The 20,482-nt window shown below is 42.9% G+C and overlaps 2 protein-coding genes and 2 long non-coding RNA genes across 4 annotated transcripts in view; 2 read left to right on the top strand and 2 right to left on the bottom strand.

Moving 5' to 3' along the window:
- The window catches only part of LOC134821589 (hemicentin-1-like), a 41,024-nt gene extending 37,163 nt beyond the window's left edge, over positions 1 to 3,861 (bottom strand). Inside the window, exons 1-6 of the mRNA XM_063832290.1 lie at positions 3,714 to 3,861; positions 3,491 to 3,596; positions 2,561 to 2,634; positions 2,264 to 2,346; positions 1,800 to 1,910; positions 871 to 958 (exon numbers count right to left, since the gene is read on the bottom strand). Of these exons, the coding sequence (XP_063688360.1) occupies positions 871 to 958; positions 1,800 to 1,910; positions 2,264 to 2,346; positions 2,561 to 2,634; positions 3,491 to 3,596; positions 3,714 to 3,861 (610 nt within the window). The remainder of the gene's footprint in view (positions 1 to 870; positions 959 to 1,799; positions 1,911 to 2,263; positions 2,347 to 2,560; positions 2,635 to 3,490; positions 3,597 to 3,713) is intronic.
- A 477-nt stretch (positions 3,862 to 4,338) lies between these two features.
- On the bottom strand, positions 4,339 to 6,174 carry LOC134821805 (uncharacterized). The gene is made up of 3 exons (XR_010161055.1): positions 6,103 to 6,174; positions 4,757 to 4,886; positions 4,339 to 4,421 (listed from the first exon to the last, which is right to left on the bottom strand). It is a non-coding gene; the product is annotated as an uncharacterized LOC134821805 (long non-coding RNA).
- Positions 6,175 to 7,878: 1,704 nt separating this feature from the next.
- LOC134822275 (uncharacterized) lies at positions 7,879 to 9,137 on the top strand. The gene is made up of 2 exons (XR_010161161.1): positions 7,879 to 8,022; positions 8,545 to 9,137. It is a non-coding gene; the product is annotated as an uncharacterized LOC134822275 (long non-coding RNA).
- A 7,464-nt stretch (positions 9,138 to 16,601) lies between these two features.
- On the top strand, positions 16,602 to 19,712 carry LOC134821588 (uncharacterized). Its single transcript, XM_063832288.1, has one exon. It carries the CDS (start codon positions 16,602 to 16,604, stop codon positions 19,710 to 19,712), a length of 3,111 nt encoding a protein of 1,036 aa, XP_063688358.1.
- The last annotated feature ends 770 nt before the right edge of the window (positions 19,713 to 20,482 follow it).

Genomic DNA, 20,482 nt, shown 5'->3' with positions numbered 1-20,482 from the left:
TATCACTCAGGTTTCACATCCGTTATCAAGAAATAGACAAAGAAACAAAAGCACACTAGTGTCCCAAGATATTACATAATGGTAATACAATCACATGAATGATATCACACAGTTCGAACACATTCCTGCAGCCCCGCTCTTACATCTTACTGGATCGTATTTCGTAACGAGACACCTGATTGGCTGATGTTTTCAGATGCTGGACGCTCATAGGACAATGTTTTCCTATGCCGCACGCTGGTTGGACAATGTTTTCCTATAACGCAGACTGGTTGGACAGAGTAAGATGATCCATGAGTGATTGAGTTTGTGAAGGGCGCGCTTTAAATGTTTGAAAATTACATGAGGCCCAGCATGAAGAATGTTAAACTCATACAATTCCTCACTAGTTCATTGTACAGTGTATAGCAGGTACAGTAAACTTGTCTTTGTTGTTGTTGAGTGCCAAACAGCAAATATAGGTGGCGGGCTGCATCAACTATGGAATATTCGAGAAGAATAATCCGAATATCCGAGAAGAATAATCCGATATGTTGATTACAGAATGGATTTTTAACCGATTAACTTTACATAGTTCATACAATTCTTTTTTAGCATGTATTGAGGAAAAATAGGGCATCATTTCCATCATTTTTTTGGTCAAATTGGTTATTGGTCCAAATTGGTCAAAATTGGTCAAAATCGAAAAATCAACAAATTAAAATCTCTAATACCATATACCTACTCTAGTGAACTAAAAAAATTACTGTACTTGCTAATTAAGGAACAGCGAACACGATGGTGATATTCATTGTTCATTGTTCATCATAACGAAGTTGTATTTCATATACTATGTGGTAGTAACGAAGTTTAGTTTTTATTAAAACTCACTGTAGTAACGAAGCTGTATTTCAGCAGATCTGGTGTAACCGTCATAGGAAACAGTGACCGTATATCTGTCTATATCTCCTTCTGTAACCTGTAAGTAAGTAAGTAAGTAGTTTAACCTGGCCGTGTATCTGTATATATCTCCTTCTGTAACCTGTAAGTAAGTAAGTAAGTAGTTTAACCTGGCCGTATATCTGTCTATATCTCCTTCTGTAACCTGTAAGTAAGTAAGTAAGTAGTTTAACCTGGCCGTGTATCTGTCTATATCTCCTTCTGTAACATGTAAGTAAGTAAGTAAGTAGTTTAACCTGGCCGTATATCTGTCTATATCTCCTTCTGTAACCTGAAAGTAAGTAAGTAAGTAGTTTAACCTGGCCGTATATCTGTCTATATCTCCTTCTGTAACCTGTAAGTAAGTAAGTAAGTAGTTTAACCTGACTGTATATCTGTCTATATCTCCTTCTGTAACCTGTAAGTAAGTAAGTAAGTAGTTTAACCTGGCCGTGCATCTGTCTATATCTCCTTCTGTAACCTGTAAGTAAGTAAGTAAGTAGTTTAACCTGGCCGTGTATCTGTCTATATCTCCTTCTGTAACCTGTAAGTAAGTAAGTAAGTAGTTTAACCTGGCCGTGCATCTGTCTATATCTCCTTCTGTTACCTGTAGATCATGGTTCAGCACATCCTTAAAACCGAGCCAGTAAATATTCATATCTAAAAATCATCAGTTTCCGGTTACGTTCCAATCCTATACCTCTATACTAGATATGACAGATATTTCAGATTCATTGAGTTTGACTGAATGTAACTTCATTCAGTTCCCAGGTTTTGGAGAATGAAGACAAACGTAGCTATTTAGCAAATAGTACGTTCCTGCTAAAGAACTAGAACATGCACAGTACTAGTACATAAATGAGATGGTAAAACTATCTTACGTTAGAGATGAAGATAGTTCTGCCCCACTGGGACCTGGATATCCTGCCCCCAACTACCACTCTGTTTCCACCTTTATACCAGTCAACAGTTCCTTCTATGTACCCACCATCCTGTAAAGTTACTCGTAAGCTGCGACTGTTTTAGGGCGGATTTAAACTGTATGGCAACCACGGAAAGTGGTATTTGATGTATCAAACTCATCAACTTTGATGATTTGAGTCTAGTAATTGTTTACCCATTCGTTTAATTCTTCTCCCAGAAAAGTGAGCCATAGACCAGCGAACTGGGTAAAGTGATGAGATAATTAGATAATTAGATAATTAGATATAAGATAATTAGATAATTAGATAAGTAGATAATTAGATAATTAGATAATTAGATAATTAGATAATTAAATTATTAGATAATTAGATAATTAGATAATTAGATAATTAGATAATTAGAAAGGAGAATGACAACTCACGGGTTGCACGATCACAGAAAGAGACACATCGTCCTGGTATCCACTGTACACTGTCGGCTTCACCGGGCGAACCAATAACTTGTCTGAGAAATACGTTTTAGTTTTGAAGAGTTGTGCAAATGAAACAACAGCTCATTATGTGTTTAAAAAAAAGTTTTCCAGGTAAAATTAACCTGTAATTAAGGTAAAATTAACTAAATAAATATTTTCTGATCAAAGTGTCTTTTTGAAAATTAATTTCAAAGAGACTCACACTTCACAGCCATAAAGATGACAATAATTGAAGAAAGCCAATACCTATAACAGTAAGGATGTTAGAGTTAGAGATATAAACTGAGTTTCTTATTGTACACCGGTAGTATCCTGAATCGCTGAAAACAAGTTTGGTAAATTTATGGGCTCTTACTAATTCGCTCGCCCAAAAATTATCACGTGACTTTGGTTTTTATTGTTTTGCAGCCGAACAATACGGTTTTACATAATGATAAACCCTAATCCTAATCCAAACCCTAACCCAACCCTAACCCCGAAGCTATCCATAACCCTTACCACAACCCTAACCGGTAACCCGAGCCCAAAAAATTGAATCCGTGTTTTACTAGCCTGTCACGTGACCAAAATGGATTATTGCCAGTAACTCTCCAAGGGAACACCAAATTAGATTACTTTCATGCCTTCAGGGCCTATTCACAAGAATTTTTAAAGATTTGGGCGAGCGATTTAGTGGGAGCGAAATTTATGTGTAATCAAAGAAAGGAAATGTCATGAAAACAGTGAACATTCATTAACTGAACTTTAATTTTTGTGAATTTGATATGGCCTTGAGATCGGAATTATTTGTCCAAAAAAAAACGTACAAAACCGAACTCAGCCTCAGGTGCTTAATCAGGTGTTAATACCTATTCTGTGTGGCTGCAATTCTATTTTATTTCTTCCTATATTCCTTTGTGACTGTAATTAACAAAAGGCAGACTAACTGACCGAGGGGAGAGGAAGTTGACAGAAAGAGTCCTCCTATCAGCTGACAACTGGTACTTGTTGGATGAAGTGTCGGTGTTGAGGGGGAAGGTGTCTTTCTGCCACTCTATTTCCGTTAGAGAAGGGGAAGGGTACACTGTGATCCGCACCTGAATACTTATTTTAATACTGGTTCTCATTTCTCGTTCTATGTAACTTGAATTTGCTATATTTCCTGGAGAAAAGTACGTGTTCTTTTGGTTTGTTTACCTGAATATGGCTATCTCTCCCTCTCGTAGACTAAGATCAGAGGTGGTGAGCTCAATCGAGTTAGCGTCCAGAACCTCCAGTACCACTTCTGAGTACCCCGATCCATCTGAAGCGGTGAAACAATTATTCTTACATAGCGTTTGGGGAGAAGACACTATAAAATTACAATAAAAATGAGACCTAAAATCAACTTTTGGCATCATTCCAATCCTTTACACGATACACATGTCCGTTTCCCTCACCAGTGGTTTTGACAGTGACGATGTAGCTGCCAGCGTCGTTGAGGAAGACGCTCTGACATACGATACTGGTCCTGTAGGGTGAAGTGTAGAAGGATGTGGTAAACCTTTGTCTGTCCACCAGGTGACCATCTAAAAGGGAGGAGTCAGGCTTTTTAACAAGGTTAGTTATATCTTTATATGTTACTTAAAGGTTAGTTTATCAGTTAGTTTATCAGTTAGTTTATCAGTTAGTTTATCAGTTAGTTTATCAGTTAGTTTATCAGTTAGTTTATCAGTTAGTTTATCAGTTAGTTTATCAGTTAGTTTATCAGTTAGTTTATCAGTTAGTTTATCAGTTAGTTTATCAGTTAGTTTATCAGTTAGTTTATCAATTAGTTTATCAGTTAGTTTATCAGTTAGTTTATCAGTTAGTTTATCAGTTAGTTTATCAGTTAGTTTATCAGTTAGTTTATCAGTTAGTTTATCAGTTAGTTTATGTGTTACATTGATTTTTAAATCCTAAACGGAACAATGATAACGGGATTTTAACCAGATTTTAGCCTCGAATACCCGAAGTGTAACCGGAAGTCAGCCTTAAAAAGTCTCACTTTTGGTCCAGGTGATGTCCCTGCTGCTGAGTGACGTTACTCCCGTGATAGTGGCTAGAAGAGTGGCTTTCTGTCCTACTTCCACACTGAACTTGCTTTGCTCTGAAGGGTTACTGGTTGTTAATTTTTAGTGTTGACACTCTGAGATTAATGTATGAATATCCTGCGAATGTTCATGAGTATAAATGTGCGGGTACTGATCTGGGAAATCCCGCAGACCAAGGAGCCTAGTTTGTCTATGTGATTATATTATATTACTCCAGTGGTATAGCTCAGACAACTCAACAATTCAGATATCTTATAGTAATATCATCATTTTTAATTTCTAATAATATGCATGTGCTGTAGTGAAATCTGTAAAGGAAAAGGAGATCACGAACTTGTTAAGTTTACCCCATTGATTAATTAATTTCGAATAAAATAACAAAAACTCCCACCCGGTGTGACGATGATGGAGGAGCCGGTGATAGACAAAGTAACATCACCTTGTCTGGTAATCTGATCTAATCCAGTCACAAGACACCTGTATACACCATCATCTCCGCCTGCTACGTTCTGCACACGCAACTGGGGAGTGAGTGGTCACAGCCACAGTCACAGTCACAGTCACAGTCACAGTCACAGTCACAGTCACAGTCACAGTCACAGTCACAGTCACAGTCACAGTCACAGTCACAGTCACAGTCACAGTCACAGTCACAGTCACAGTCACAGTCACAGTCACAGTCACAGTCACAGTAATTTTACGGGGTAACAAATTTTACGAAATGAAGAGAAATCTGACAGAAACTGGCATTATTCGATCCTGCAGATATTTATTTATTAAGAATTAAGAAATGCTTGTGAAAGTAGATTCCTAGAAACCACTTTTCTCTACTATCACTTTTCTCTTCTATACGGTTCATGCTGGAAACTTCTTTTGTTCACGTTCCATGTTACCCTGATCATTATGAGCCGAAAATATCTTATCGGTTTTTCGGAGTCCGTACCTACAATCGGAAGGCTGTGGATGTGATTGGTTCCATATATTCATAGAGAATAAGATATACTAGGATTTAAAGGAGAATGCGCGAATTTGGTCCTCACATGCCGCGATTTCCTTTTGTCCTTGCAAAGGACCATGTGCCAAAAAAAAATGGTAGACACCAAACTGCATACTCGATTTCACTTACTTTCTAGAGTATTTTTTGTTTAATCGGACCCCAGTGAAAATCGGTTTTTCTGAAGCCCAAGATTAAGTCTCTAAGACTAGACCTTCAGAAGCTGAGATACAAAATTCCCATATACGCGCCTAATTATATCACTTGTGTCGCGAGTCCCACAGGGTTGGGACTCACAACAGTGGCGTAACGAAGGGCCCCGCAGACCCCGCTATGCGGGGGGGGGGGGGGGGGGGGCGGCGCTATCTTAGGGGGGCCCAAAATCGTCTTTTGAATGTGGGACAATTTTGAAAAACTTAACTGAGGTACTAGCAAAACTGCGCGTTTTGCTCTAGAAACACACTTTTTGGAGATTATACTGACGTATCTTCTGAAATAACCCAATTTGTTAAATTTCAGGGAGGGGCGCCTAAAAGGGAGGGAGTGCCTGAAGGGGGGCGCATTTTCGACCGGGGGGAGGGGGGAGGGCGCCAACAGGCAACGTTACGCCACTCACGACACAACATGCAGCGTTCGGTGATTTGAGTTACCAATGACCTATTTAACCCGATTCAGCAGCAAAAACTTTATACATTGAAGTGCACACTCCACCTTGCTACTGGAGTAAAGGGAAGTGTCCATACCTGTGTGTTGTAGTTAAAGTAAGTATCCTTGTTATGAGTGATCCTGCTACAAAACAGCCCCATCTGGTTACACTTCTCCCACCGCACATCAAGAGAAGATACCGACTCAGTACCAGATACCAACACTGACAGGGTCGCTGTCTCTCCTGGATACTACTTGTTAGGAAACAAGCTGAATTTAATCGGGGAGAATTCAGGTGGCTAACTAACTGGTGTACTGCTTGTAAATAAGATTCTAGAGGGTGGTTCAGAATTAATTGCCGTCTTAAATCATTGATGGAATGTTCTAATTAAAAAGATCTGGAGTTCCCACATTATCATGTTCACATTAAGTTAGTTTTGGACCACCCACAGCGCGGGTTCTAGCCCGCAATGTTAACTCTGGTGCTCACCTAAGTTTACGTACACGTTGGAGTTGACTGGCGTGACGGTGATATCAGAATTGGTTTGGGCTTGGTTCTGGCCTCTCTCACTGTCTATTACCGATACTTGAAACTCTATCGAATTTGATCGCTCAGCTGATACCCTGAATTAGAACATGTTAACTTAGGCTCACCGGGTTTTGCAAGAACAGACATCTGTATTGTAGAGTACATTGTAGAGTCATTTTGGATTTATAATGTATTTTATTTTTGAAGGCAAATCAATACGTGTTTGTACAGGGTGGTTTTTACAAAACACCCTGTACGAACTTGCTGACGGTAGTATCCGGTACGATGATGAACACTTTATTTACTGATCGCGATTGTTCACACTTTATCGGATCAGGCACGTGACCAGACACGTGACCAGGATGAAGCTTGTACTGATAGTATTTTAAAGAGATAAAGTTTTTTTAAAGAAGCTAGATCTATCAATTTGTACAATACCTGTAAGTGCCAGTATCACTGACAATGGCACTTGTGATGACAAGGGTTCTCCCGTTGTCACGGTAACTAGACCGGTAAGGAGATATGGTACCGGGTACCTTGGTCCATGTTGTCCGACTATCTGACCTGGTATCTGGACCAGTGGAAACCTGTAGATAAAAAGAGGATTTGAGAGCTGCTGTAGCACTAGCTACAACATGATTACTCTAGTTCATATGCTGTATGCCATTGGCCAGAATAGCCAGATGGGGAGCATTTTAATCCATTTTAATGTCAATGTCAAACTAATTATATTTTGTGTATTTAATGAGTTTAATTAAGAATCATTATGTTATCGCAGAATGTACCAGGAGGAGTGGCTGATAAATTATAATAATATTGCATTTTAAGGCTTAATTAAAGAATAGCAGGAACGCCAGGAAGATTTAACATGTTTGTAAGATCTAACATCTTAATAAACTCTTCATGGTTACTTTTATTCATTATCTGTACATGGTGAATATTTGTATTATTATATAGTTATATTATAATATTGACAATTGGAAGAATAATTCTTCTACGGATTTAGAGGGGCGAGCACAGGTAGAGTGTAGACAATAGGTGAGTTACGACTAGAAGATTGGAGCAGGGGAGTTTCGAAAAGCCTTTGTTGCGGTGGAATCACAGGTGATCAGTAGCCTTTGTTTGTACCAAGCTACCGGTGGTTAAGAGCTTTGTTTAGGGATAAATCAAAGAATACTTCTAAGCAGATGGTATATTAAGCAGATGGTATATTAAATTGTAACAAGGGTTGACGAGTGGTACTGGAGGGACCCTCAGGGAGGGGTTGTGGATAAAACCACGAACAGGACATTATATAAAGTGGGGTAAGAAATGTCATAGGACTGAGATTTAGTTTGCCCGGGAGGGTCATTGATGTCGGACATTTCGGGACTGCAGGATCTGTAAGGGTCAGGTCCTGGAGAGCACGTACACTGAACAGGGCCTGCAGTGACGGTATTTCGATGAGAACCCATTTGGCTTTAAGATAGAGAGACAGTTTAGGGACGAGGTGAGCTCTAGTTTATCGTGTTCGTTTAGCACTAACTTTTATCTAGTTTATCGTGACAGGTGTTGGAGTAGGGTACAGATCTCGCTGGGTTAGATTTAAGTGCTGTTCGGATCAACGAGGGTTGATCCGAGTCTACTAGATTCTAGTAGGGTTTAGCTTAAGTGAGGTTCAACGAGGGTTGACCTGAGTCTACTAATTACTGATATATTTCACGATACTGCTCATCGTGCGTTATTCGTCTTTGCTCCACAACGACTCTTGGCTGGCGACATTTTTTGTCGAGAGTCAATATAATACATAGTATTTGATCGGACGCTATACGGCTGGGTGAGTATAGACTGTATAGAGTGTACGTGCGAGTAATTGTGAGCAGGCACAGTTTATCACAGCCCGTTCGACTAGTCTGGTTGAGCTTCTCTATTTTACACCAATTGTTTGATATTTTATCTATCTTGGCAGGTATCTCTCCACCTCAATAACCCGAATAATTAACTATTTTAATACTTTGTCACAATATTTCAGTAATAATGGCGATGACAATGAATACAAGAGTGTTGCAGATTGTTGGTCTGAGCTTGCTCCTCCTGACACCCTCCAAGGGGAATGAGACGAAGATGATAAAGGATCAGACCGGAAACACCCCTACCAACCCTCTCCCATGTCTTCTCACCTGTGTAGGATCTACTGGACATGGTGCAACAACGTGGACTGGATATCCAGGACGACTATCTACAACGGTTGATATCTCGGCATGCCAGTTCGTGTGTACACCTATCGTTATCACCTCTATGAATGGTGATAAAATGCACGACTACATGGTTGGGATGACCTCGCCTAGTCATATGACAAAGGACAAGTTTGATATTGAAGTGATGGGATTAGTTTGGACTGCTTTTTATCCAGAGACTAGATATAAAACAACAACGAGTGATGCAAACAGCTGGAATTGGAACATCAACTGGATAGCTGTGGGGTCCACATGTTAACGTGAGAGGAGGCATAATTTGGTTACGGTGATCAAGGAATCGCGACGTTTGCTGTATATCTCCTGCACTTAACTGGGCTGGTGGCATTTTGTTGTTGTATTTTCAAACCGATTTAATTTCTTGAAATAATACGCCGTTTATTTGTTAGTTTATACATCAGAAAAATAACAATTATAATTATATTGTGTTTCATCTCAACTCTCAAGACAAAACTAAAAATCTTAGGTTAGAGAAACGTAGTGCCGATTAAACGAGACAAAGTAAACTTACAGAGGTCTCTCAAAATGGGTTGTAAAATACATTTACTTTCCACACACTATTTTCAACTCACCTGTACATACATACATACATGCTACACGAAGAGGTCTCCTCCTAGTCGTTGGAGTGGCCTGCATCACACACATCTCTTCTACGGCGTAACATGTTCCTCCATTCCACTCGCTTTAAAGCCAACTGTTTTACTGCATCCCTGCTGATGTTATCGACACCTGTAAATTCAGCCGCATCCTCGAGTACACAGGCCATCCAGCCTTTGCGGGGTCGTCCTCTCAGTCTCTTTCCATAGTTTGGTTTCCAATCCAGTAAGAAATTGGGAAACCGCGTCTCTGGCATTCTGACAACATGTCCGTACCACCTTAGTCTAGCCGCACCGATGAAAGTTTCGATAGACTTAATTCCAGCACGCCTGAGAACTTCTTCATTGGTGACATGGAAGAACCACTTTATCTTCAAGATTCTTCTCAGGGAGGTCAGATGGAAGACCTCAAACCGTTTCATCTGCTTCTTTGTTGTGTTCCACACTTCGGCTCCATATAACAGAATAGTAATAACAGCAGCCTTGTAGATACGGATCTTGGTGGGCGTTCTTATAGTTCGACTGTTCCATATCTTCCAAAGCTGATGGAACGCACCATTAGCACGCTGGATCCTGATGTCAAGATCTCGGTCAATGGTACCATCCCCACTGATGTTGGCACCAAGATAAACAAAGTTGCTGACCTGTTCAACAGGTTCTCCCTCCACTGTTAGCTTTATACTGTCTCTTTCGGTGTAAGGTCGCTGGGACGCACACTTGCTGATCGCCATGCATTGTGTCTTTTTAGCGTTGATCTTCAACCCAGCATAAGAGGTGTAATAAGCTATAAGATCAGTGGACTCTTGCAGCCCTTCTTCAGTATTGTCCATCACTGCCAGATCATCAGCGTAGTCACTGTCCATGATAACTTTTTCATCTGCACCCTTTAGTTCCTTTTGCAGTACAGCACCATGACTGATTGCCTTGTGAACCTCGGCCAAAAAGATTCCAAAGTTCAGACAAAAATTAAATACAGGGGGGCCGTGGATATCACCCTGTCCAGTGCCCGAATTAACAGAGAACCAGTCAGACATTTCACCATTAACCCTGACAGCACTCATGGTTCCGTTGAAGAATGCCTGAAAGATTCTAACATATTTCTCAGGAAGTCCATAGTGTCTCATGCTTGACCAAATAAACTCTCTTCTGATGGAATCAAACGCTGCCTTAAAATCAATGAAATTAACATAAAGTGGAATGTTAAACTCAATGCAGTTGTGAATAATGGTGCGGATGGAATAAATCTGATCAATACATGAGCGGTTCCGTCTGAACCCACACTGATTTTCCCTAAGAAGACACTCCATTCCAACATCCAGCCTCTTGAGAAGAACCATTTGAAGAACCTTAGAAGACGTTGCCCTAAGAGTTATACCCCTATTATTGCAGCAGTATGAGGTGTCTCCCTTCTTTCCGATAACCACTATAACACCTTTAAGCCAATCCTCAGGGATCACCTCTTCCTCCCATACCTTTTTAAACAGTAGCTCTAGTTGGCCAACAAGAGCACTTCCACCATACTTAAGTTGTTCATTAGTTATCTCATCAACCCCTGCACTTTTGCAGTTCTTCAGTTTCTTTAGAGCATAACTAATCTCATCTCTAGAAGGAGGTCCATCAGAACAAGAAAGGTAGTCAATACATATGGTAATACCATTACCATATGTATTTTACAATGCATGCAATTTTAGAATGTAGCGTTCTATTTTTGCTAAATACTTTCCGAGTATAAACTATAAAGGGTATGCTGATTAATGGATTTAAAAAAATTACAAGATAATAGGCGACAGGCGTAGGTCGTAGTCAGGAGTACAACTTCAGTAATATGTATCTTCCCCTGATTTTTACGTGATTTTCAGAATTATTTTAAATCATATTTCCTTAAAATTGAATCTTCAACCTGTGAATTTTTACCTGAAGTGTTATGAGAGCACCAGTGTAAACTGCTATCTTTTGAGGTGATAGTCTGGACAGGGTTGCTATAGAGTTTGTCGACACGGTATCTGTAGACTCTAACACGGTTAATCTCATTTCTCCAGCAGCTGATTGGTAGTACGAACCTGGACAGGGGAGATACGGGGAGATAAGGGGAGATAAGGGGAGACAAGAAGAAGTCAGGAGAACGTGAACAAGAAATGCGGCCGCTTTTCTTTTGTGGATGGCCGCTCAATTTCTCGATCCGCGATGGCTTATTTTATTATATGTTTCATACAACCTGGGTCCCCACTCCCCAGTCTTTACTGTTTATAAGCATGCAGATATGGCGAAGTGAAAGGTCGAGCGCCACCTGCACCCAGTGAATTCCATATTGAATTTGAAAATCGTGTATATTTCTATGTAACCATATGTTTATTGTTTATGCAACCTGACACGGATCTGTGCATAATAGTAATAATAACTTGAAATAATATGCTATCAATTACTGCCTAGTGGGATACGTACATGGTGAAATTGACGATTTCCCCATTCATTCCAAGAAATTTATGTATTTTAAGATTTAGCTAATATAAAGATAATATTATATTGACTTTGAGAAAAGTGCGATTATTATAAAAAATTAACATTTAAGACATCTAATAACCAATAATTTAATCTACGTATTTTTAAACTCACCACTGAAAAACACCTTATAAAGCCCAGAATCAGCTAGTGTAACACTGCCGACAGTGAGTGAAGCTATGGCTCTGCCACTTTGTCCGACTACCAAGTTAGTGTTACTCTCAGAGAAAGAGTACCGCCTCCCTGGGGGTAGACTCACTCCGTCACGTGACCAGATTAGGTTCTTGCGGTTTAGAAATGTAGGGTAGAGAACTAGTGCTCTTAGTTCCACCGTGCTTCCTACCTGGCGTGAAAAAATAGTCAAGTTAGCAATTTAAATTGTAAAATGTAATGTTTCATGCTTACTCCAAAATTAAAAGTATAACCTCAGATTTAAATAAACAAATCATGCAAACTCTTGCAGTTATCTCTGTTATATCTTTTTTAATGTTTATCACTTAGACTTTTCGACGTTATAAATGACAAAAATGCCATGTTATGTCTGGTGTACGAAAAATTTACTTTATTTTCTCCGTGGAATATTAACGGTGCAAATATGGCAACCAATTAATAGATAATCACCTCCCCACCATTACTATCTAACCTCTGCAGTTATATCAGCTTGTACTGGCACAATAGAAATAGGACCAGATGGGTCACCAGAGTTCATCGCCACATTAAATGTCAGAGAACCAGTTCCGTATGAATTAGTAGCTGATACTGTGTAGGAACCAGTATCCAGAGAGGATAGGCTGGGGAGGGTTAGGACAGTATTCTCAGCAGTGAGTTGTAGTCTGGTACCTGGGGAGGGGAATTTCTTTTTTAAATGTTCCTGAAATGTATATTTCTGTTTAAATTCTTGCTAAAGGGCATCCAGTCAGTGCTCTCAGTGACCAGTGAATTCCACGCCTCCACAGTCGCTCGTTATCTGTCAGCGAATGTTCAAGACACGTTCATGTGAGATTTTGTGTAACACAGAGAGTCAAAGGGGGGGGGGGGGATCATGTTATTTTTTGTCCGTTTTTGTCCGTTTTTGTCCGTTAATTTTTGTCCGTTTTGAAAATATAGCTGCCAAACGGACAAAAACGGACAAAAACGGACAAAAATTGTAACTTTTTATTTAAATTTTCTCCACAATTTGTAACAGGCTATCTGCAGAAATGGGTAGCCCGGTTAATGACCATGGTCCTTTCTCAAACTTTTAATCCTCAATTAGGCACAAAGAATAGTCTACACATTTTTTAATAACATAAAAAGGGATGAAAAGTTTTATTACTGGAGAGTAAAACTTTGTTAAACACAAAGATTCTTGAGCACATTTTGAGTCAGACTCAAATGCGTTTAAAAACATTTTAGTATATAACAATAAATTATGTAAACAATAACACCAACAATAATTATAAATTGAACAAATTATTGAGAGATGAAAAAGAGGAAGAGGAGGAGGGGGACTGAGGAGGGGGACTGAGGAGGAAGAGGAGGGGGGACTGAGGAGGAGGACTGGTGAAGAGGACTGATGAGGAGGAGGACTGAGAAGTAGGAGTAGGGGGAGGACTGAGGTGGGGAGGACTTAGGAGGAAGAGGAGGATTGAGGAGGAGGAGGAATGAGGAGTAGAAAGAGGAAGAGGACTGAGGAGGATCAGGAGGACCCAGGAGGAGGAGGAAGAGGAGGAGGACTGATGAGGAGAAGGAGGACCCAGGAGGAGGAACCAGGAAGAAGAGGAGGAGGAGGAGGAGGAGGAGGGTGACTGGGGAGGACTGAGGAGGAGGAAGACTGAGGAGGAGGAAAAGGAGAAGGATTGAGGAGGAGAAGGACTGAGGAGAAGGAAGAGGAGGAGGACTGAGGAGGACCCAGGAGGAGGAGGACCCAGGAAAAGGCCCCAGGAGGAGGATGATGACTGGGGAGAAGGAGGACTGATGAGGACTGAGGACGAGGACTGAGGACGACGAGGAGGAGGAGGAGGACTAAGGAGAAGGACTAAGGAGGACTGATGAGGAGGAGAAGGAAGTGGATGAAGAGGATGAGGAGGACTGAGGAGGAGGACTGGTGAAGAGAAGGAGGAGGACCCAGGAGGAGAAGAAGGAGAACTGAGGAGAACTGAGGAGGAGGACTGAATAGGAGGAGGAGGGGGACTGGGGGAGGACTGAGGAGGAGGAGGACTGACGAGAAGGATGAAGAGGATGACTGAGGAGGAGGACTGAGGATTGAGGAGGAAGAGGAGGAGGATGAAGAGGAGGAGGACCCAGGAGGAGGAGGAGGACTCAGGAGGACTGAGGAGGAGGATGAGAACTGAGGAGGAGGAGGAGGACTGAGGAGGATGGCTGAGGAGGATGACTGAGAGGGAAGAGGAGGAGGAGGAGGAGGACTGAGGAGGAGTAGGAGGAGGAACTAGGAGGAGGACCCAGCCGGAGGACTCAGGAGGAGGAAGAGGACTGAGGAGGAGGACTGCGGAGGACTGAGAAGGAGGAGGACTGAGGAGAACTGAGGAGGATGAGGAGGAGGACTGAATAGGAGGAGGAGGAGGGGGACTGGGGAAGGACTGAGGAGGAGGAGGAGGAGGAGGAGGAAGCATCTAAATGTTATTTCCATTTTTGTTATTTTGTTGTCCGTTTTTGTCCGCTCTATTTTTTGTCCGTTTTGAAAATATATGGTTCCGAACGGAAAAAAGGGATACAAAATATGACCCCCCCCCCAGGAGGAGGAGGACTGAGGAGGACTGAGAAGGAGGAGGACTGAGGAGTACTGAGGAGGATGGCTGAGGAGGATGGCTGAGGAGGATGACTGAGGAGGTGGACTGAGAGGGAGGAGGAGGAGGACTGAGGAGGAGGAGGAGGAGGAGGACCCAGGAGGAGGACTCATGAGAAAGAGGAGGAGGAGGACTCATAAGGAGGAATGAGAAGGTGGAGAACTGAGGAGGAGGAGGAGGAGGACTGAATAGGAGGAGGAGGGGGACTGGGGAGGTCTGAGGAGGAGGAGGACTGACGAGAAGGATGAGGAGGACTGAAGAGGACTGAGGAGAAGGATGAGCAGGAGGACTGAGGAGGAGGACTGAGGAGAAGGACTGAGGACTGAGGAGGAAGAGGAGGATGATGAAGAGGAGGAGGATGAAGAGGAGGAGGAGGACCCAGGAGGAGGAGGACTGAAGAGGACTGAGGAGAAGGATGAGGAGGAGGACTGAGGAGAAGGACTGAGGACTGAGGAGGAAGAGGAGGAGGATGAAGAGGAGGAGGAGGAGGACTCAGAAGGAGGAGGACCCAGGAGGAGGAGGATGACTGAGGAGGATGACTGAGGAGGAGGAGGAGGAGGAGGAGGAGGAGGAGGAGGAGGAGGAGGAGGAGGAGGAGGAAGAGGAGGAAGCATATAAATTTTATTTCCATTTTTGTTATTTTTTGTCCGTTTTTGTCCGTTTTTGTCCGTTTTTGTCCGCTTTATTTTTTGTCCGTTTTGAAAATATAGCTGCCAAACGGACAAAAAACATGACCCCCCCCCCCCCCAGTCAAAACAGCTACCATTTATGTTTTATTTATGAGCATTTAAAGCAGAGGGTACCTGCTTTACAATTGTGGTAAGCAATTAGCAAACCCGTTGCTAACTCCCCTTATGTCAAGGCCATTATGCCAAACTTTGGACATTATCCTCGGTTACATCGACGCCACGAACTTATGAGAGCTGGCTGCTGGATCTTGGGCTTTACTTCTAAAGCAATTTGTACATTTGTGCTATGCAAAGCGCAGTGAATACTTACAACGTGCGTTTTGATTTTATTCCAACTCGTTTCTAGCTCTGCTCATACCGCAGATCAATCTGTGACCTCTGCACTGCTCGCACAACATATCAATAAGCGACTGCTGATCGCAGAGCAGAAAATTGGTTGAAATTTTAAACAGGGCATGGACACAGTTAGTCGGACTGTAAGCACTTTCTCATTGTATCCACATGACTTTTTTAGTCTTCCAATGGTTGTAGATGCGTAGGTGATCAAAAAGATCACCGCTGACTAGCAGTTCTGTGCTCTCACTATAAAAGCCAGGGCTGTGAATCGGAGGTACCCCGCTAGTGCCCCCCTGTCAGTACCTAGTCGAATAAGTCGACCTTAGCCTCTCTGCAACAAGTCCTCCTGATGCCTCCACGTGGTGAAGACTGGATACTGGACGATGGATGGTGGTGAACTCCAGGCAAGAATCAGGATGGGCGACGGGTAGATAGCTGACCCCCGGAGAGACAAGATAGGAACGTCAGTTGTCTCTCGAACTCCTAGCCTCTGAAGAAGAGAGGTGCGGAGCATCAGCTGGAGGTGTTGGTCATTATATCCTCTGACTTTCCACTACGACCCAAATGATTGGACCACGCTCTGGTGGAAAGGATGACCCCCCATACCCGGGGTAACGGGCAGTCAGGGAGAGGGCTAGCTCCTGCAAAAGCTTAGCTTATGCTGACACCCTAGCCCCCCTAGCTCAGGGACAGGAGTGGCTACCTTCGGGTAGTGTCGGAGAAGAAGAAGAAGAAGAAGAAGAATTCACCACATCATTTACCCTGAGCAGACAGTTCGATTGGTTAAAGTCTGATAAAAAGTTCAACTCAAGTTGATGTTCCTGCGGTTCAAACCCAAATGTTCCGGTAGCGTGGCTTTGGGAAATGACCATTTGCCACCATGGAGGGGACTCCATGGGGTCATTTAGCTATTTGAAAAACAACTATGATGAATTTATACAGCACTAGGGTTAAAGCCCCTAACACGAATCTTGTGGAGGGTCGGCAGTTTTATGACTTGGTTGGCTTAAATCCCAATCTGGGAGGGCCAGGCGATGATGTACTGTCGTACCCAACACAACACAACAGGATAAGTACAGAACCGGAAAAGAAGAGCAGTAATAGTGGCAGCGTTGTGTCGTGTAGTAGGAAAACGTTCATCGGGACACTGAACGTTCGTACTGTTAGGGAACAGTATAAGAGGATAGAGTTAGCATCGCTCTTCCTTGAGAGTAGAGTTGCAGTTTTAGGGGTACAAGAGCACCGGATTGTGCATGAGGAGGAGATCAAGATCCAGAGTTTTGAGAAGGGTGTGCACCTGGTGACCACACCTGCTTGGAGAAACACCCGACAAGCTGCTACTGGTGGAGTTGGGTTTATGCTGACCAAGCAGGCCTACAAAGCAGTGAGTCTCATGAAATCGTTTGGGAAGCGAATTTTTCTCATATCCTTTGATGGAAACCCACGGCTTACAGTAATAACGGTGTACAGTCCCACTGAAGCAGCATCAAATGAAGAGGCAGAGGACTTTCACGAGGGACTAAGATCTGCATTAGGAGAGGTGCCAGCCCATCATCTGCTAATGGTTGTTGGTGATCTTAACGCCCATCTTAGCAGATTGAATGAGGAGGATTCAGGTTGGTACTGGCATCGAGTATCCAACAGAAACGGATCGCTTCTCAGGGATACTTTGTTGGAGGGAAACCTTGAGGCAACTAACCACCGATTCCAGAAACGTCCCAGTAAACTATGGACGTATCTCTCTGACGGAACACTGAGCAAGAGTCAGATTGATTACATCCTGATAAGGAAGAAGTGGCGTAACTCAGTCAAGGACACTGTTGTCTCCAATTCTTTTAACTCTCTTGGGTCGGACCACCGTCTAGTAGTTAGTTCAGTCAAACTCAGCCTGCGAAAGTGCCAGAATGCACCTAGAGTAGTAAGATATGACTACAGACTGCTCAAAGAGAATAAGGAGTTGCAAGCCTTGTATTCTGTGGAGGTGAAAAACAGATTCTCTATGCTACTGGAGGAAGAATCTAGTGAGCAGAACGATCCCACGATCCAGTACGGAAAGCTTATGGATGCCGTGAAAGCAACCAATCATAAGTTGCTTAAGCCCATCCCAAGAAGACAACGTAACAACCCCTCCCAAGATCCTAGGGTATCGGAGAGGAGGAGAACTCTGTTTCAGGCCAAAGACGCATATCATGAGAATCCTACAGAGAAGAGTAGAGAGGTAGTTAAGGAGTGCAAGGATGCACTTGCAGTGAGCTACAAAGAGGTTGAGGAGGAGACTCTTGTTTCTCGGATCAGGCGGGCTGAGGATGCTGCTGACAGGTGCAAGAATAAGGAAAGTTGGGACCTTATTAATGACATAAATGGCAGGAAAAGCAAGCCATGCAGCCTGGTTGATGGAGGTAGTGCAGAGGGGAGATTGAAGAGCTGGAAGGACCACTTCACTAAGCTCCTGGGTCAACCACCATCTGTACCTGACCAGGAAATAGTTATCCAAACCATCCACCCCCAGCAGGATATAGAGACTGGTCTGTTTTGCAGGGAGGAGTTAGCGGAGGCGAGGAAGCAGATCAAGGAGGGTAAGGCCTATGGTGATGATGGCATAGCTCCAGAGATTCTCAAAAGAGTGGACATGGACGACCTGATTCTAGAGTTCTGTAACAGCGCTCTGGTTGATGGAAAAATCCCTGATCAATGGCGGCAACTCAACATCGTGCCTGTGCCAAAGAAAGGAAATCTAACTAAAGTGGATAACTACAGAGGAATCGCTCTTACGTCCATTGTTAGTAAGACCCTGAATCGTATGATCCTTAACAGAATCAAACCAGCGATGGAGAAAATCCTGAGGATCAATCAAAACGGATTTCGGGAGGGACGCAGTACCACCAGCCACATTCTGTGTCTAAGGAGGATCTTGGAGGGGGCTAGAGACAAAAACCTGACCGCCCTTCTCTTGTTCATCGATTTTAAGAAGGCCTTTGATAGCATTCATAGGGGTATATTGATGAAGATACTCCTGGCATATGGGATACCAGAGCCCATTGTTAGGCTGATAGATGCTATGTACAAGGACACCATGGCACGAGTCATCACGGAGGATGGTCTGACTGAAGCTTTCCTTATACTTGCTGGAGTTATGCAGGGAGATACACTGGCGCCCTACCTCTTCGTGATTGTCATTGACTATGTGATGACAACAGCACTTAGAGGCAAAGATCTGGGCTTCACTGTCAACCCCAGAAGAAGCAGGAGATACCCAGCAGTTAAGATGACAGATGTCGACTTTGCTGACGATCTTGCACTGACAACAGACACCGCAGAGCAAGCGCAAGATCTTCTCCTCAGTGTGGAGCTGGCTGCTAACTCCGTTGGACTGCACCTCAACGAGAGTAAGACGAAGTACATCAGAGTCAATCTCTCTGAGTCTGACTCTACCGTCATTAAAGCAGCAAGTGGGCAGGAGATAGAGCAAGTAGATGACTTTGTCTACCTTGGAAGCAGAATAATGAGTGCGGAGAAGGACTTTGATGTTAGGAAAGCAAAGGCATGGGGGGCCTGTCATCAGTTAAAGACAACCTGGAAGTCTGGAATGCGCAGGGACTTAAAGATCCGTGTCTTTCGAGCAACGGTTGAGCCCGTACTCCTGTACGGCTCTGAAGCTTGGACGATAAGCCAATCCATGACTAAGCGGATCAATGGATGCTACACTAGAATGCTCCGGATGGCCTTGAACATACGTTGGCCACAAATCATCAACAACAGTGATTTATACGGCAACATCCCCAAGCCATCAGCGATGATAGCCTCCAGAAGAATGAGACTGGCTGGACATGTAGCCAGGCATGACGACCTTCTGGCAAACCAACTTCTGTTCTGGGACCCTCAGCATGGATACAGGAGACCGGGGAGGCCCCACCTTACGTTTCTGGACATGCTAAAGAAGGACACCAGCCTTTCCTGTGTTGAAGAGATAAGATCTGTTATGCTTGACCGCGACGTGTGGCGAGGAATTGTAGTTGCTCGGACCAAGAAGCCGACTTAAGTCAGTAAGTCAGTAATGAAAACCCCCAATCAAGGATTAATCTCAATTTTCCGGCAATTTCCGACAGCCTTAAATTTCTTCTTCTTATTACCCGGTTCCGGTCCGGCAAAATGCGGCAAACCGAAATATCCGGTCGTTTCTGGTCCGGCAGCCAAAACCTTAGACCGGTCGGTTCCTAACCCTCTGCTCTATAAGCTCTATCCAGCTGCCACTGGAAGCCTCCTATTCCAGTTCTTCTGCCAATAAATTCCTGCTCCATCCATTTGTGTTCTTCAAGTAACTTTAGCATTTTCCAGCAATGCCAGTTGCATTCTACTCTATCCATATAGCATCAGCATCCTACAATTAAAGCTCTTTTTGCAAAAGGAAGCAAAAAGTTGCTATAAAATTTAGATTTGGAGGATACTGGTGATAGCTAGCAGGCTAGAAGCTACAATTAGTTGAAGAGGTCAGCAACAAGGTAGAGTTAGAGCCTGGAGGTAACTGAAGGTTGCTAAAACCGGAATTTGCTTGATGAGATTGAGGTCAGTGGAAAGAGCTAATATTGGAGGGAAAGGATAATAGCAGATGAAAGCTAGAGCTGCAGTTACCTAGTGCTGGAGTTTCCTAAATGAGATTGAGGTCGGTGGAAAGAGCTAAAATTGGAGGGAAAAGTAATAATAGGATAGGGCTGGAGGTAATTGTTAGTAGCTTCAGCTGGACTTTGCTAGATGAGTTTGTACTGACATAAAAGTGGGCACATATTATATTCAACGGGTACTGAAATGAGC

This window comes from Bolinopsis microptera, chromosome 10 (genome assembly GCF_026151205.1).
Source record: "Bolinopsis microptera isolate Bmic1 chromosome 10, MBARI_Bmic_1.0, whole genome shotgun sequence".
Lineage (NCBI taxonomy): Eukaryota > Metazoa > Ctenophora > Tentaculata > Lobata > Bolinopsidae > Bolinopsis > Bolinopsis microptera.
The sequence above is the reverse complement of the archived record's forward strand: the minus strand, read 5'-3'. Positions and strand labels throughout refer to the sequence as shown.